Source organism: Nematostella vectensis, chromosome 10, assembly GCF_932526225.1.
Source record: "Nematostella vectensis chromosome 10, jaNemVect1.1, whole genome shotgun sequence".
Lineage (NCBI taxonomy): Eukaryota > Metazoa > Cnidaria > Anthozoa > Actiniaria > Edwardsiidae > Nematostella > Nematostella vectensis.
In genome coordinates this window covers 9,988,420-10,004,992 of record NC_064043.1, presented here as the reverse complement: position 1 = coordinate 10,004,992, position 16,573 = coordinate 9,988,420, and the positions used below count along the sequence as shown (strand labels likewise).

General features: G+C 39.1%; 2 protein-coding genes and 1 long non-coding RNA gene across 6 annotated transcripts; 1 reads left to right on the top strand and 2 right to left on the bottom strand.

The window, feature by feature from the left end:
* Positions 1 to 897: 897 nt before the first annotated feature.
* Positions 898 to 5,833, bottom strand: LOC5519214 (solute carrier family 15 member 4). Of its 2 annotated transcripts, XM_032364089.2 has the most exons (6): positions 5,527 to 5,669; positions 4,847 to 5,444; positions 3,956 to 4,124; positions 3,272 to 3,497; positions 2,486 to 2,650; positions 898 to 1,975 (listed from the first exon to the last, which is right to left on the bottom strand). In XM_032364089.2, the coding sequence occupies exons 2-6, from the start codon at positions 5,401 to 5,403 to the stop codon at positions 1,590 to 1,592; spliced, it is 1,503 nt and encodes a 500-aa protein (XP_032219980.2). In that variant the 5' UTR covers positions 5,404 to 5,444; positions 5,527 to 5,669; the 3' UTR covers positions 898 to 1,589. The 2 variants fall into 2 exon arrangements, with proteins under 2 accessions (XP_032219980.2, XP_001639194.2); XM_001639144.3 differs by having other exon boundaries at positions 4,847 to 5,833.
* Positions 5,834 to 5,926: 93 nt separating this feature from the next.
* LOC5519215 (dehydrogenase/reductase SDR family member on chromosome X) lies at positions 5,927 to 10,224 on the top strand. 2 transcript variants are annotated; one of them, XM_001639063.3, is made up of 7 exons: positions 5,927 to 6,059; positions 6,447 to 6,554; positions 7,311 to 7,379; positions 7,889 to 8,105; positions 8,318 to 8,410; positions 8,810 to 9,005; positions 9,622 to 10,224. In XM_001639063.3, exons 1-7 carry the CDS (start codon positions 5,981 to 5,983, stop codon positions 9,802 to 9,804), a joined length of 945 nt encoding a protein of 314 aa, XP_001639113.3. In that variant the 5' UTR covers positions 5,927 to 5,980; the 3' UTR covers positions 9,805 to 10,224. The 2 variants fall into 2 exon arrangements, with proteins under 2 accessions (XP_001639113.3, XP_048589801.1); XM_048733844.1 differs by lacking the exon at positions 7,889 to 8,105 and having other exon boundaries at positions 8,368 to 8,410.
* LOC116603100 lies at positions 8,759 to 13,766 on the bottom strand. Of its 2 annotated transcripts, none has more exons than XR_007314060.1 (2): positions 13,485 to 13,766; positions 8,759 to 9,033 (listed from the first exon to the last, which is right to left on the bottom strand). It is a non-coding gene; the product is annotated as an uncharacterized LOC116603100 (long non-coding RNA). The 2 variants fall into 2 exon arrangements; XR_004290480.2 differs by lacking the exon at positions 8,759 to 9,033 and adding an exon at positions 12,107 to 12,265.
* Between the last annotated feature and the right edge of the window lie 2,807 nt (positions 13,767 to 16,573).

The window sequence follows — 16,573 nt, the reverse complement described above, 5'->3', positions numbered from 1 at the left end:
ATCAGCGTGCACCATGTACAAATATCGTTATTATGTTTTCTATAATAATGTCACGCAAAAATAAGATTTTACATTCGATCTTGAGTGACACAAGGCTTGACGTAACCCCAATATTAGAAAAGTGATAGGGGGGGGGGGGGGGGGCAAAGCAAAAAAAATTTCTGGCACGCAAAAATCAAATAAAATAAAAAAATAGCAGCATTAGTGTGCCACCAAAAAAAATTAATGCATGAAGGTCATTGCTTCTGAATCGACCAACACAGAAAGACTGTCAAGCCAAATGATGAAGAAGGACTCCAGTTCTAAGGAATGATAGCTATCCACGGGCACCTCTCCCTTTAAAGTGTGTTCTTTTGGTCACCGGCAACCAGGAGCAGCCATCCATACATTGTTCTCCCTACTCATGCACCAGAATTCCCATGGATTCACCCCTGATGCATGATTTTATAGTACCTGGTTCTTTGAGAAGAGGCACATCCCAAAACGTCAAAATGTTATTCAGGATTAAAATATACGCTAACCTGACAGCCATGGCATCCCTTATATCCTGTTATACCAGTAGAATATATTAGACTCTGAGGACATTATCATTGTGAATCAAAATGCAACATCCTACCCTCTGAGAGGGGGCATAATGATTTGCAGTTAGACAGTTTTGTCTTAAAATTAGTGCAGTTTATTTGTTTTGTAGCTATTTTTTGTGAGGTTTCGTAGTTTAATGTGAAGATGTCATCAATGTAAGCTACAGGTAACTTATAGGCACTTTTATCACCAATTTCATACCAGAAATGTCTCAGAGTAATGGTTTTTAGTTTGATTTGTGTAGGAAGTTAGGATGTAAAGGTTGTTTTGATTGTGGGTAGGGGGGTTGAAATGTGACTTAAAATGATGCAAAACTTTTGGTGTAGTCTCATCTTTTTTATTTGATCCTGGGCTAACCCAGAAGAAGGACCTTTCCACTGACGGCAATAAAAAAAAAGATCAGGCAACATGAAGAGGGAGGGGCTGGGGGCACGGCCTCACCACTTATTGCGACAGATACAAATAATTACATGAAAGATAGAAGTGAAAAAATATTTTGAAAAAAGCTTTCAACAGCTTAGTCCAAGAGCACAAGAAACCCAGTACCTGACTTACCAGGCCCGTACCCAGGTGCATGGGGTGCAAACACCCCCCCCCCCCCCCCCACAACAGCCAAAAGTCCACTTTGGGTTCTCAATAGATGTGCTATTTGTAGACAAAACTATAAAGCATAAGCTAGATTACTCTGGTATGTCATTGATCTATAAGTCAGACTTGTATTTGTTGCCAAATCCAACAACACGCCCCGTGAAGATACTGCAAAGGCAGTATCAGGGGTGGTCAGATTATTATCAGAAAACTCCCTCCACCCCAGAAAAATTAGGTCCACTTTTTCAGATTTTGCACCCCCCAAGAAAAATCCTGGGTACGGGCCTGCTTACTATAATATACTACTGTGTACACTACACTGCATGTAAGGCGGGGGGGGGGGGGGGGGGGGCATACAAAATACGTTATTAAAATTAATAAATGATTATTTTTAAATGGCTGGATAAAGCATGTTTGGTTTAAAGAGTCTCAAAATTATCACCAGGACTCATTTCTCCCTCATATGACTGAATATGAACCCCAGAACTTCCATCTTCTTCATTCTGGAACATATGATGATGATGATGAACCTTCCTAATCCCAATATCACAAGAGTACCCAACAGCAAGCAATATAGCAACACTTAGCAGCCCTATACCCCCTAGCAACCAGTAGTACCTAGCAACCTGGCGTTTGTTAAGGTAGACCATATCACTTTCCACATGGGATGGGTACCAATGGAAAGGTACTACGATTGCCATGGTAACGAAACTGAGAATGCTTCCAATGCAAATCATGATGTTGTAGATGGCAGAGGTGACACTCTGAGGGGTGCTTGGGCAGAGAGAGTAGACAATCTCAAGACCTGTAATCAAGAGGATACTAAATGATCTTGTTCATAAAAGACTTTAAGTACAATCATTTAGATTCATGAAAACATTGATACCCCTACCCCTTTTACTTCATTTTCGAAGAGCCCCCCACCCCTAACCACCTCCTGGGATTTTCATCCAAGTTACTTTTAGTCATTGTATTCTAATTCCACTTGGATTATTTTTTACGTCCATATAAGGTGTTTATAATGGCTGAGCATTTGTAAGGTGAGAGTTGACTCATTCCCAGTTGAAATTCTAACAAGATACAGTGAAGAGGTTGGATGCTTGACGGAGGTTCCCAAAAAAGCATTTAAACTTAAAATATGGTAACGTTCAAAGCTGCTGCAAAATGTTTAAGTCACATTGTCAATTTTGATTAGTATCTGGTCAATAATGAGCTTATTTGGTTGGACTCGGAAATGGTTGCTGTGGTATGAAAAACAGTGTTTGATTGAAAAATATTTCAGAACTTTTGGAAGTCTGCACATTTAAGAGTATACCTGTCATACTGGCAAAGACTTCGCTCATGCCGAGCAAGGCATACTGGGGCATCTGCCAGAGTATATTGAACCCTTTGACCACATGATACACTTTGCAGCTTGTTGTCTGGTTGGTGAAGCCATTCTCTGTGAAGTAATCAGCTTTCTCCATCTCCAAATAGCCAGCTAATCAGGAAAATAGTGGAAACATAAATCTCAAAATTAGTATAACATAGGCAGTTCTAACATAATTTCAGTTACTTCTATTCATTTCCCTGGTGCTGATTCAGTGGCCTCAATAAGTATTTGAACAGTGGTTCTATTCACCTGATGTATATATTAATATTAACTAAATGTCCTATTGTTAGTTCATTTATTATCATGAAAGAGATGTGTGAGGGGGGGAGGCAGTTAATTTTAGCCCTTATTTTCATCAAAATCCTTACCCCACCCCCCCCCCCCCTCCTAGGGATAATAAATGAACTTTTCCCCCTTCCCTACAGATCAAAGTTGTATATTATTGAACAATAGGATACCTTTAATAACAACTTGCTAACTTTGTTTAAAGGTTAAATTTATATTACAAAGAAACATTGCCAGTGCAGCCTATTTCAAAGTAGCCTACATATTTCGGTAGAAGGGGCTTAAGAAGTAAAAAATGTATCATGATGATGGAGTAGAGGGGCTGATTCAGAAAAAAATAGTGAATGTAAAAAAGAGTAAAAATAAGTTAAATAAATAGATATTAAAGGCAACCCAGACCTCCCTTCTTGTCACACCCATTCAGATCAAACATATAAAACATACCCATTGCCACCGATGCTACAGCAAGTAGCATTCCAAAAGTCACCCTCCATAGAAGTGGCAAGCTGAAATTGCATTGAATGCACACTGGATAAAGAATCTTCTCCATCAGGGGGAGCATGACGAGAACAACGGCAATTTCCAGCAAGCTCATCCATGCAGCAGGAACGACCAGTATGCCAAAGTCTGCATGTAGGTGAAGTCCTTGCAAGATATACGTTGTATACAGCTGGCAAGACAAACATTAATGCCAAAGACATGAACCTAGTTGGCACTAAAATGAGCTATGACTTGTGTTTTTCATGGGCCGCATATGGCACACCCATACAGATTTACCCCAACTACCTGTCATTTGAAGAGAATGAGTCACATTTGAACTACTGTTTGCTTAGTCAGTGCACAGAGGTGATACCTCTGTGGTCAGTGGGTACTGTATTAATTTTTTGTCAATTTATTTAAAATAATTTTTTGTGAGTATTTATCCAACTGGGAACATCTAGACTCAAAGGGCAGGATAATTGTTTTATGTATCCCAATCACAACAGGAAATTCTTTTTAGGCAGTTTTTTTGTTTTGTTTTTGTTATCTGTCATTTAACATATTAACCAATAATAATGCTGCATTTGTATTATACAGTCATTTTTATATTACCATATCTGCTCAATTCTGTCAGGTTCTTTACTCTACCTGGGAGTAGATCATCCAATATGGTATAAGACAGAGGGAAAAGGCAAATGCTTTTCCTAAGGACTTGACCTCACAGACTTCAGAGTTTAGAAATGTCCCACCATATTGCACACTGGCTCTGTCGAGCCATGTCATCTTGGATTTGGATTTATGTAATGATGTGAATTCCCTGGCAGAGAACAGATGAGATACTCATAAACAAGTTGTCATTGTGTCCCTAGAGACAGAGGATTGTGGGGATTTGGGATTCTGGGAATTCTAAATTTTTGTAAAACTTAAAAAAAAGGGCAAACATAAATAGAAAAAGGATCTCATTGGCCCCACTTCCATTAACGTATGCTAGCCTTATTTATGGCTCAAACTTAAGTATTTAAAAGGTAATGTTTTACACCTCTGTGGAACAGGGTAGTTTCCCTTCTGCTGTTTTGATAGTTAGCTCCTTGTAAGTGCATGAGGAACTAAAGCTAGATGGGGGTTGTGGCCTTGTCAAGAGAAGAGGTACATATGATGATTGGCAAAAACAGTTTGAATTGATAGGAACCATTTGGTCCTGATACTTATATTCTGTTTATGATATGTTGCTATTTCTAGCCCAAAGTAATATATTTACTGCCAATAAATATATGTTCTAAGTAAAAAGTCAGACTGTCATCTTGGAACAGCACAGGCTACAAAATTGACTTCTAAGTTCCCGGCCTTATAAAATATGGTACAGCTTTCATGACCAAGAGAGTTCTTCTTCTGCAAAATTTAGCTGGCAACCCTTACTTATGGACAACTCTGCAGTACATACATCAAGTAAATAAATCCACAATATCAAACTTTAACGCTGTGTGGATTCATTTACCTGATTCCACAATACCTCCACTGCTTGACCAACAATAGGCATACCTTGTTTCAACTGTATCATTTCTTTTACTCCAAGCTTGTTTAATGATCATCCGCACATTCCGCAGCCCTGTCCCACGAGGACGATTTATTACAAAATGTTTTGAGCTACACAGAAAGGCTGCAGCAGTGATAGTAAGTGACACCAAAGGTATCCCAAATCCCAATGTGTACCCATAAGTCCAGGATAGGTCTGTTTGCTGAATGTAAGTCACTGCTGCTAGCCCAAACAATGCAATCACATTAGAAAACCAATAAAGACAAGTAAAAATTCCTTTCCAAGAACCACTAGGGCTTTCTCCTTGAAACTGTTCAGCACTAAATGCTGATAGGTTCGATTTAACAGCACCCTCACCGGCAGCAACTGAAAGCATTATCAGAACTAACCAAGGAAGAATCGGTATACTGTCTTGATCACTCGGCTCCTTGTGTCTGTAGTCCAGCCAGACAGCCAGTAAAACGAGCAATACACTGCCGATGTAATAAACTAATAAACCGCTAATTATTGTAGAATGTCTTCCAAATCGTCCATCCGCAAGAAGTCCTCCCAAAGCACACATGAACCAGGCGACTGATGTATAAACAAGAACTCCTCCCGCAGCTGCAAACATGGACCAACCAAAATTATCCAAGAATAAAACAAAGTTGATTGTTATACCATAGTAAGCAAATCTTTCGCAAACCTCTGCTAGGATAAGGCAAGCGATTGGTAATCGTCGCATTCTAAGTTTTCTAGGGAGTTTTGTGTGGTTTAGATGGCGCTCTTTGAGTGGTGTCGTTTCTGTGGGTTCTTGCTCGGTTGATGGTGTTGTTATTTCGTGTGGTGAAGATGTATACGATCCACCAAAACTCCCTTCTGCTCGCACGATCAATGGCATATTTCTTGATCAAGATTCTTTAGAGAAAAGACAAGGATTATGTCAATAGTCCATGCTTAACAACAAACGCAACACAGGAAAAACCTGAAAAGGAAAAACCCAGTCTCGTACCTCGTACCCAGACGCCGCGCGATGCATCTGTCCCCGGGTACGAGTCTAGAAAAAACCTGCATCAATCAACGGTCATCCTGTGTGAATCACCACAGGAAGACCACAGTAAAAGCGTTCTCAGTTTACTCCCGGTAACAGGAACTCAAAAATGGCGGCGATATCAGTCAGCTATGAGGGCGCCAAAAACTTTTTCTATCAGCTGTTCTCTAGACGAAATGTGATCAAAGGTACCATTTATCAGGTTTATTCAAGCAGGTTTTTACTGGACTTGCTAGTATTCTATGGTAATCTTTCTCTTTCGTTTGACTGAAGAAAAATGGCGGAAGCACCTAGTACTAAATATCAATTTCTTTCTAATCTTTATTATACTTATTTCAAGGCTCAGATCCAAACGTTGCAAGGAAATGTGTTTTTTATATGCGTTTTCTTGCTTTTTTTTTTTTTTTTGGGGGGGGGGGTGGAGATTTTCTCAAAAATTGGGAGTTTTCCGATAAATCTTATCTTCGGTCATTATCTGCTCCGATAGTCTACAGAAACGCTTGCTTTACATGCTAAGTAATTAGCATTGATCAAGATTTGATTATTTTTTGGTTTGTTGCAATTTTCCCTTACAGAGTTCCCAAGAGCCGCTGGCAAGGTTGCCATAGTGACTGGTGGTAATTGTGGCATTGGTTATGAGACAGCTAGAGGTCTAATCAGATCAGGGATGACTGTGATCATGGGTGAGTGTTCACATCAAAGACAGCAGCACATAGCTTTTAACCCAATATGGACAGAAATCTTGTGAAATCAAGTGAAATACAGTAAATATATAAAAGAAACCCAAGAGAGCCAATGCAGGTAAATACAGAGAATGTATGAACATTCTCACAAAAATTAGGCTTGTGATGAGGTCCAAAATCTTGCGACACCCGCCTAAAGCAGGCGAGTTGACAGCTATGGAGGTAAATTATCAAATACTAATCAAGTGTTCTGCAATAAGCAGAATAAACCACCATCCCAACCTTACAGCAGGCTACAAGACCCCTTTTAGTGAAAATGTGAAAAAAACTGAAGCTGATACCTTGAGGAATCAAGCTAAAAATTTTTTCGAGAATTACAGTAAAACTGATATATGTTGTGTCTTTCATATATGATTGATCCTTTTTACTTTATAATTTTTTTTTTTAATCTGTGCCTTAATGCCAATAGGTACCAGTTCCCCCAGGCTATGCCCCCCCCCCCCCCCAGTTTTCTTGATATCTCTTTTATGGTGCCCTTCCAGCCAGTTTTTCAATGACTGTTACAGCCCTGTCAAAAGAAGTTATTGTTATCATCTGGGAAAATGATTCCTTTAATGCACTCTATGTCTTTGTTGGATACAGACGGAAGATTGAAAAGGGTTTTTTTTTTTAAAAACATTCTCTTTATCTGTTTGATACAGGCTGTAGATTGAAAAGGGGGATTCCTTTAACATTCTTTATATTTGTTGGATGCAGGCTGTAGATCAGAAAAGGCAGCAGAGAGTGCCATCCAACACCTTAAAGATGAACAGCCAGATGCAAGAGGTACCAAACCCCCTTAGAACAAGCCTTCCTTGTATTGAACCCCTTGATGCCCCACCTATACCCCTTACATAGACAGATGCTCAATTTAATCTCCCCTTAAGATAAGCTTTTCTTGCCCCCCCCCCAAATATTTACAAAAATGATTAAGAAAACGAGGGGCGTAGTAAGGCGTGGCTAAGCCCCCATTGTTTTCTTAATGTTTCTGTACCATGCCCCCCCAATAATTTAAAGTTTGCTACACCTATGCCTATTCTGTCATATGCTCAAGGTAACCACCCATTCTCACAACAAGCTTTTCTTGTCCTGATTACCCCTGACCCCCCTTACTCTGCTTAAGGCAATTACCATCTGCAATGCTTGAAAAATCTAGGTGACAAGGAAGAATATTTGCCATCCCTGACCTGCTCCCACATGGTTGACAAGATATAATTTGTTAAATAACTCCTTTATCTCTTAATTTTAGTGTGATATTTACTTCAATCAAAGTAATTTATTCCATTATCTTTTAGTGCGATACATCCATTTGGATCTAAGTGACTTGTCTTCAGTCAGAGCATTTGTAAAGAGTTTCCACCAATCAGAGAATCAGCTAAATGTTCTTGTTAACAATGCTGGAGTCATGCTTACTCCATATGCTCTCACTAAAGATGGATTTGAACAGCAGATCGGTATCTGCCATTTTGGGCACTTTCTTTTGACCATGCTTCTACTAGATACTCTAAAAAAGTAAGTGACTGTATATAACCATCTACCTAAGATGTTTTTTTAAGAATGAAATTTTAAAAGATAATGTTAAAGTTGTCTCCTAATAAAAGCTGACATAAAAATAGATGCTGCACATGAACCTAAGATTTCAATTAACAGTCAATGAGAGCGTCCATATAGAGTCAAGTGACTCTTCAAGCACTCTATCAGTTACTCCATTTCATATTGCCTAGATCTGGGACAAAAGACTGTCACTCCAGAATTGTCACTGTATCTTCAACAGCACATAGCTCTGGCTCCATAAACTTTGAAGACCTACAGAGCAAGTAAGTATAGAATGGGTGTCATGTATGGCATGCATATACACCTATTTTAAATAAGGCTGCACTCAGAGCATATGTGTATCCTAACCTGCAGTGCTTCATGGGTTTCAAGTTAATTGAAAATATGGATAAAATCTAAATCTGGTTTCAAAATCTGTAGAATTCTTGTTTATGTTCTTATGAACATTCACATGGCTTTCAGATACAATGATTCAGCTGTTTATCCTCTACCGATGAACCACTGCAGGTTATGGATTCTTGAGTGCAACTTCATATGTCTGCCCTATTTGCAGAATTGACCAAGTTTCAACTGCACTCAAAATCCACAAAATTCTCAGCCACGAAAGGAAATGAAAAGAAAGCAAAATAAATTTAATAAGGTATCTTTATCCTATCTTCTAGAAAATCGTACTCCAGATTTGGCGCTTATGCCCAAGCTAAAGTTGCCAATGTCCTGTTCACCTATGCTCTACAAAGACGACTGTCCATAGACAGTACTCATGTGACTGCCAATGCACTTCATCCAGGCGTTGTCAACACCGAGCTGTTTCGACACCTCCCTTGGATTGCTCGTGCACCCATGGGACTTTTCTTTCTGGTATGGGCCACTCTTGCATAATTGAAAACTGCTTGTAAACACAGTATAAATAGAGAAGATGAAAATCCATACAATGGTTCAAATCTTAAAGATTGGGGTAATAGGCCATTCCAGCTATAAGCATGCACGCACACTCACCATGGCAACCTACCTCAACTACCAGCATGCAGCCCGTTCTCGTTTGATGTGAGCTTAAAAAAGCGCGCGCTGCATTCTGGTAGTTGAGGTAGGTTTCTATGGTTATGCGGGTGCAAACTTATAGCTGGAATGGCCTATTCTCCAGTGTTAAATTTCAATATATCCAGACTGGACACAGAGAAAAATGTGCCAAAGCCTTGGACTATTCAGTTGAAGAGTAACCTTTTTGTTTAACCCAAACCCCTTACATCCAACCCTGCCCTTTCATATTATTGGCTTGTAATTATAAATGATTAATTGAATTTAGGTCCTTTGTTTTAGGCCTATATTTTAGAATTTTCTAGTTAAATAATTTCATGCATTATTTCAAGTTTCACCTTGATTTGCTTAAGCAACTGAGGCTTGAATACTGGGGCCCTTAGTGTCAACTTGACACCCTAAACAGATACTAATGTCGTTTTCATTCTTTTATCCTCAGACTCCAGAACAAGGGGCAGCTACAAGTCTTTATGCTTGTCTGTCACCAGATTTAGAGGGAGTCGGAGGCAAATATTTGGCGAACTGTGAGGTACAATCGTCGTCTGCTTACAGCTACAATGAGGATATTCAGGAAAGGCTGTGGTGTGTAAGCCGCGAACTGACGGGTATTGGTAATGAGTAATCTGGTAACAAGGATGCCGAATTGCCTACGGATTTGCGGGCATTTGTAAATGTTTTGACTAGCCGAAAGAACACTTTTGTATTTAGGTTGCAAATTGCTATCTCTGATAGATCAGATTAGTGAAAAGGAAAAAGCGGTTTAGTTAACGGGCCACTTCTCAATCAAATATTTGTTGGTGCAGACAGTTTATTTGTAAACCCACCCCACTTATCTTAGAAACCGACCGTCAGAGGAAGGGTATTAACCACTGAAGGTTATTTTATTTCCTTATCAATATTTTATTATTATTTTACCTAAGGGGTTCCGCTGTATCTTAAGGCTTAGATTTCACCAAATTTTAAGTCTTATGTGTTCTAACAAGCAGAGTTAAATTCAATTGTAGGGATGTCAAACTAAAAATTGGATAAATTCACACATCAATTTTGATGCATATATCTTCAAGAGCTCACCATTCTGAGCATTTTGATACCACCCCCATCTCTGAAGCACCTTTGGTTCAAAATTTATTTTTTTATAAACTAGGTGCCAAAATATGGCATATAATTAGATTAACACATTGACCCCTCAACCGGCCTGTACCCACTACCCAAAATATTCATAAATGCAAACTAAACACAACAAGATGAAGATACTCAGGCATCAGTCTAAGGGATAAATGGTCTTGAAGATATGCATCCAACCAAGGTGTTGGCAACTACTCTTAAGCCAAATAATAGCACAGGTTATTTGACAAATTTCAAATCGAACAAGGAAAGAAAAGCAGAATCACCCCTCTCAATAAACTCTCGAAATACAACACAAGGGAGAGAGATCAGCAAACACAGCTCAAGACACAAATAGATACCTTTATTCTGATCCTCCAGGTACATTTCCATGGCCTCAAAACACAATGTCCACTCCTTGAAGGATTGTAAAACCACGAAGATGCCTTTACGGATTGAAAGGCATTCTGGGGGATCCAGGGAAAAATTCACGAGGGAAGGGCCAGTCAACACTCCTCTCCCCAAAGTCAGATGGTTTTTTATAAGTCTTTTCACCCCGAAGCCAAACAAATCAAATCCAGGTCATACAGACCCAGAATAGCAGTGTAAACAATTTTGAAATCAATTTGGTTTCAGAAAAGACAGCATTTAGGAGAGCTGTGGTGATCCATTAGAAAATTATTTTCTCATCCATGCAAAGCCAAACAAGAAAAAATCATCATGAATCCACCTTTGCTTGCAAATATCCATAAGCAAAGCACTCAATTATGCCCCAAAAGACTTCATGATGTCCTGAGACACTCTCCTGATATGCTCATAGCTGTATTTTTGATGAAAAATTCAAGCAACCACCAACTTGTGCTGGCTTCAGCACAACGACGAGGGATTAAAAGTGGGGACCGCAAAGCACTGTTGGAAAGCTTGGATACCGCTGACTAGGTGCAGCAGTGTTTGACTTTGACGGGCTGTATAAAACTCAGAATAGGGAGGGAGGTATCTGTTTTCAGTTTGTTTTTTGTAAATTCAGCTCGAAAATAGCCAGGAGTCAATGGGTTAAATATCGCCTATTTTAGTTACAAACAGCCTATACTGTGATGGCACCATTGTTGTGGTGAAACTTAGCAATATGGGAATATTAAATATTTAGTCATAACTTTTGAATCAGCCAATGGATTTTCCTCAAATTTTCAGGATTGCTTGGTTGTCATGAGAGCTTTCGAAAAATATCAAAAGTTGGTAACATGGTAACAAATGTGACATCACCGAGGGTGAAAACGCAAATTTTAACAAAAAAAGCATTTTTTTATGTAAAAGTGTATTTCTTGTTAATACTAATGTACCCGACAGCTGCTAAAAGACCAATTATAGGTGCATATTAACATTTTGACACCGTTACCATGGTAACAAACTGAAATTACCCATAATAATTGCAAATGACTAATTGCACTAGCATAGTAGGTAATCATGATATTGACCCCCCATCTAAAGTAGTTCAAAATATTGGCCAGGTATTGACTTCAGTTTATGGTTGCCATGGCAACCAAAAGGAACGGTTGAGTACCCTTAACCATTTGTTAAATCATACTTTATATCAGCCAGATAATAGAATTTGGGTGAAAATAAAAATGTGTTAACCCTGTATTTTTATAGATTATTTAAGCATGACCTTAAAGATTTCTCATAAGCACCCTTAAAGAGCAGGTCCCCAAATAACCATTCAGAATTGTCTGAGAATCTATCCATCCTCACTACTTTTGTCCCAATAGCATAAAAATATTCTATAATAATGATGATTAATGATAGTTTATATAATGCAGACACATGTTCATTCCATATTTAATAGCTTTAAGTTATGATAGATTGTACAAGTTGTAAAAATTGTACAAGGACCAAGCAAAAATGGAAATAATCAGATGTCAGTTATGAACTCACAAGACCTCTGGCAGCACCAGTGGTACCGGCCTGTTTCACTGGTCATGCTGATACAAAAGAAAGAAAACATACTGCAATTACTTTATTCAACTAAAGATCTCAAATGACAACAATGACGTCACAATTTCCCAGTGTCCTTTTCGAAAAACAAAATGGCGGCGCCCTATAAATAGCTACTTGAAAAAAACAAGACAAAGCAATAGTGACACAATGACGTTTAATCGTTTTTTTTCATCTGGGGGTGTCTCGGGGTAGCTGAAGTGTCAGATTGACGGATGAGGATTATGAATGATTGAATTTTTGAAATTAAAATTAATAAACAACAGTTGTAAAAAGCCTGGGTAAATCTTTTTCCAGCGGATGGAACTTTCCCAGGGTGTAGGGACGAAAAAAATCGACAATTCCTTTTGCATCAGTTTATCCCAACAAAAAAAATATAAAAATATTAAAAATTTCCATCAAAACCAAGTTATTTTTGGTGAAAATACTCTAAATAATTTTTTTTACCGAATCACGCGTCCGCCAATCCGTGTTTAAGGGTCTTCCAAACAGCAGTGTTTGAGCGAATTTAAATTTTATTGTGGTTATTTTATTATGGTTATGTTTGGGATGGGATGCTGGACAGCATCGCTAATATAATCTGAATCATTTCCCTAGTTAATTGCGGACATAGGATCAAGATACTGTTGAATTTATTCAATAGGTGTTTCGGTAAAATTGTGAAATAAAATTTAAAATACATTTGAAATAAAATTTAAAATACATTTGAAATAAAATTTAAAATACACGATCGAGTACCCTGGGTACCAGAGATTCCGAGCTTCGCGGCGATGCGCGCCGACAACGATTTGAGCTCGGAGCCTCTCTGGTACCCAAGAAATATTGAACCACGCGCATGCGCGCTAATAACCAGAAGTTGAACTAACGGCTTTCAAGAAACAACGAAGTTTGTTAAGAAATGACTTACGCGTAACCCTAAAACGAATTTTTAACCGTATCCGAATGTGAAAATGAAAAAACCTGCATCAGAATCGTATTTTTCAAAGATTTAACATAACAGATATAGAATAATGTTCGACACATAATGAAAAAATAGTTCGGTTTTGTAGGTTTTAAAAATAGCGTTTTCATTGTGTTGTTCGCTAAAAGCGTCTAAATAAAATAACGTAAATTTGTCTCAGACACCCTTGAAATAAAACCTAGCACTCAGTAATAATACCTCTTGGCTCAAAACCTGCATCGGAATCATTATAAAGACATGTTTACCTTGAGTCTTCATCGAGAAGATTGTCTTTATCGCTTCATCGTAATTCGGTTTTTGCGATATAAAACGCATGATTTCCACATCCCCCTTGAAGTTTTGTTCGTAGTTTCCTGACATTCGAATGACAAATCGGACGTTTGTCGAGAAAGTTGAAGCATTTTATCGCGCGCCATCTCTTTGAAAACTGGCTGTTGATGTTGCTACGAATTGTCTAAGACTGCCGGGAGCCCTGTATTGCTAAAGGCCGTTCCTTTCCAGGCTTTATCTGTCAATCATTTTGAAATTTAGCGGGAATTTCATTGGCGGGTAGTTCATGAATGAAGCTGTAGTTTTATCGTAGTACGCGTGTAGAAAAAAAATACTACGCAATGTTTACAGTTTATAATGACTGAGTAATCAAAGAAATGGCGACGTAACGAGAAAACAAAAACACCAGTCGGTAGGTTTTCATCCTGGCAACACACTATGTCGGATATATTACAAAGGGCGGATCCATTCTTCGAGTTTTTTACTTTTGGAAAGTGACTTCAGGTACGAGCACAAGCAACGCCTTGCAGAAAACGATGTCATCAGTTATACAGTCGAACCTCTATTAAGCGGCCCTCTATTGAGCGGTCACACTCTATTCAACGGTCATTTACCAAAGTCCCGAATTTTCCCCCTTATGTTTACTGTAAATTTGACCTCTATTGAGCGGTCACCTCATTAAGCGGACGCTATCACCAAAGGAGGGTCCCAATTAGTTGATTTCATTGTTTTTCACCTCTATTAAACGGTCATCATCAATATTTGTCAGCATGACAACAGATAGTGCACGTCATATTTCGTCATATTTTTAACTGTCTAATCTAATTACTATGGCTAATCGTCTTGTGAGACTTGTGTGGTCTTGTGCGAATCAGTCGCATCAAATTCCTCGATTACCAATTTCCGCTTTAGCCAGCTAGAAGAAAAACTGTCACCTTCAAATATGTATTCACAAGGAATCTCGAGTCCATAGCCACCACCTCTGTTCACCCACTTCCCTTTGACTACGACTTTCTCACAGTTCGTAGGTCTCTTGAGATATTTGGTAACCCACGTTGACATCAGTTTGGAAATATGCCTGATAACTTCGTAATCGTCAACTAGAGTATTCGGGTGACCGGCTCCATCCATCACCGTTTTGTCGGCTTTTTCTCTTACGATTGCAACAGCATTCGGATCCTTTATGTTAGTTGGTTCCCGCATAAGTTTGTAAACATCTTCTAGTGCTGGTTCTCACTCAGTCATGTATTCATGGTATCCCCGAATGAATGCAACTGGGTCAGATTTGTGAGTTTTTGGGTACGGCAACGCACTGCGAGTTTTTGATTCGACTTCCAAAATCGCGCAAACGCTTAATGACGGATATCGACGGAAACGACGCGTGTAACATCAACCTTAACGCACTCACTTACTTTACATAACGCCAGCGAAAGTAGCTCATGCCTATAGAATTGGGCAAAGCCACAAGAGCCGTATAGGCAAAAACAAACTGACTAGGCGGTTTCAAACATTTCTGGATCAAATTGGAATGCACCAGGCCCCGTCTTAGGTCTAACATGATTGTTACTGTTGTTTATTATAATAAAAAGTTCTTACGTATAATTACAGCCCGATTTACGCTAATTTATGGGCGAAAATAGCGAAACCTCTATTAAGCGGTCAACCTCTATTAAGCGGTCACTAAGCTAAGTTCCGAGGGTGACCGCTTAATAGAGGTTCGACTGTATAACTTTGCCGCGACCCCTACTTGCTGGCTGGTATTTAATCAAAACGAAGGACATTCGGTACATCGACCTGCTAAAGTCTATAGGGGCCACTCTGAATATCAGCTCAGAAAGCGTCTTACTTGAAAAAAGATTGGACGATCTATGCAGGAGAAGTTCGGCACAGAAAAAGAAACTAAACGTACGGGGATCGGTGAAACCACGCTTGGACTTTTGCACCAGCGCTTGCAAAGTCCGACTCTTGAGGAAAGAAGTTGTAGAAATAAAGGATTTGGTGGAAGAACGAGTCGAGGAAACTTCTTCCATTGCAGAACGTGATGAACTAGTTAAAGCCTTGAAAGATGAGGTGCGACGGCTCAAGGGTAATGACTCCTTGAGACAGCAAATTAGGCACTTGAAGAGAGAAACATGCGATGCAAATGTGGGGACTCCCATCCCTGAATTAAAGTCCGAACAAAGTAAAAACCGAAAAATAAAAATACTAAAAAATAAAGCAGAGAAAGCACTTGCATTTATAGAATTGTTTGGCTTAGAGCTTGATTTTCTCCAAGTAACTGACTCTGTCAATGAGAAAAACTACAATCTGGCCTTGTCAACAGCATGTCAAGGTGGATCCAAAACAACAGGCCAGAATGCCCAATACCTCTCACTTAATGAAAATGACAAAGCCACTGTAGAAAGTGTTCTATTTTTGATGGACAAATTTGGTGTTGGGGATGATTTTATCCAAAAGGTGTCAAGCATAGTCGATGGCTTCGCTGAGGCTATATCATAAAACAGTGTCACTCAGAGCTCAATAAACAGTGCAACATCAGGCCCACTCCAGGACAAGTTCCAGGAGCCCAGTTCTATTTCAAGGAGAGACTGGTAGAGCAAATCAAGAGTCTGGTGAGCTGTTAGTAATTTTAATCAGAATTGATTCATGTACAAAAATGTATTAAGAACTGATACCCCCCCCCCCCCCCCCCACACACACACACACCCCAGGAAACAACAATGCAACAACAAATCACACCCCAGGAAACAACAATGCAACAACAAATCTTGATTTGTACATACAGTACAGTAATGATATTTACAAAAATAAGCATATGCAATCATGATATTTACTAGATAATCTGGTTGCTGGGAATATTTATAGCAGGACTGCCTGCTATAAATCATAAATACCCAAGTTAAAATAGAAGTGGTATCCCAATTCTTTCAACATAGAGCAAGTGGTATGGTTACAGACCATGTCAGGATAAAGCTCAGTGGTGACGGGGCCAGAATGAGCCGCTCCTCAAATTTCATCCTTTTTAGCTTTGCAATAATGAATGCACCTGATGATCTGCTTTCCT

Bases quoted from the DNA above. Each gene is read 5' to 3' on its own strand.
- LOC5519215 (XM_001639063.3), top strand. From the start codon at position 5,981: ATGGCGGCGATATCAGTCAGCTATGAGGGCGCCAAAAACTTTTTCTAT. The intron at 8,411-8,809 runs GTAAGTATAGAA...CCTATCTTCTAG, and splicing joins TTTGAAGACCTACAGAGCAA to AAAATCGTACTCCAGATTTG. The intron at 9,006-9,621 runs GTATGGGCCACT...TTTTATCCTCAG, and splicing joins CCATGGGACTTTTCTTTCTG to ACTCCAGAACAAGGGGCAGC.
- LOC5519214 (XM_001639144.3), bottom strand. From the start codon at position 5,721: ATGCCATTGATCGTGCGAGCAGAAGGGAGTTTTGGTGGATCGTATACA. The intron at 4,125-4,846 runs GTATGCCTATTG...GTTCTCTGCCAG, and splicing joins AATGATACAGTTGAAACAAG to GGAATTCACATCATTACATA. The intron at 2,651-3,271 runs GTATGTTTTATA...TTTCCTGATTAG, and splicing joins TGTAGCATCGGTGGCAATGG to CTGGCTATTTGGAGATGGAG.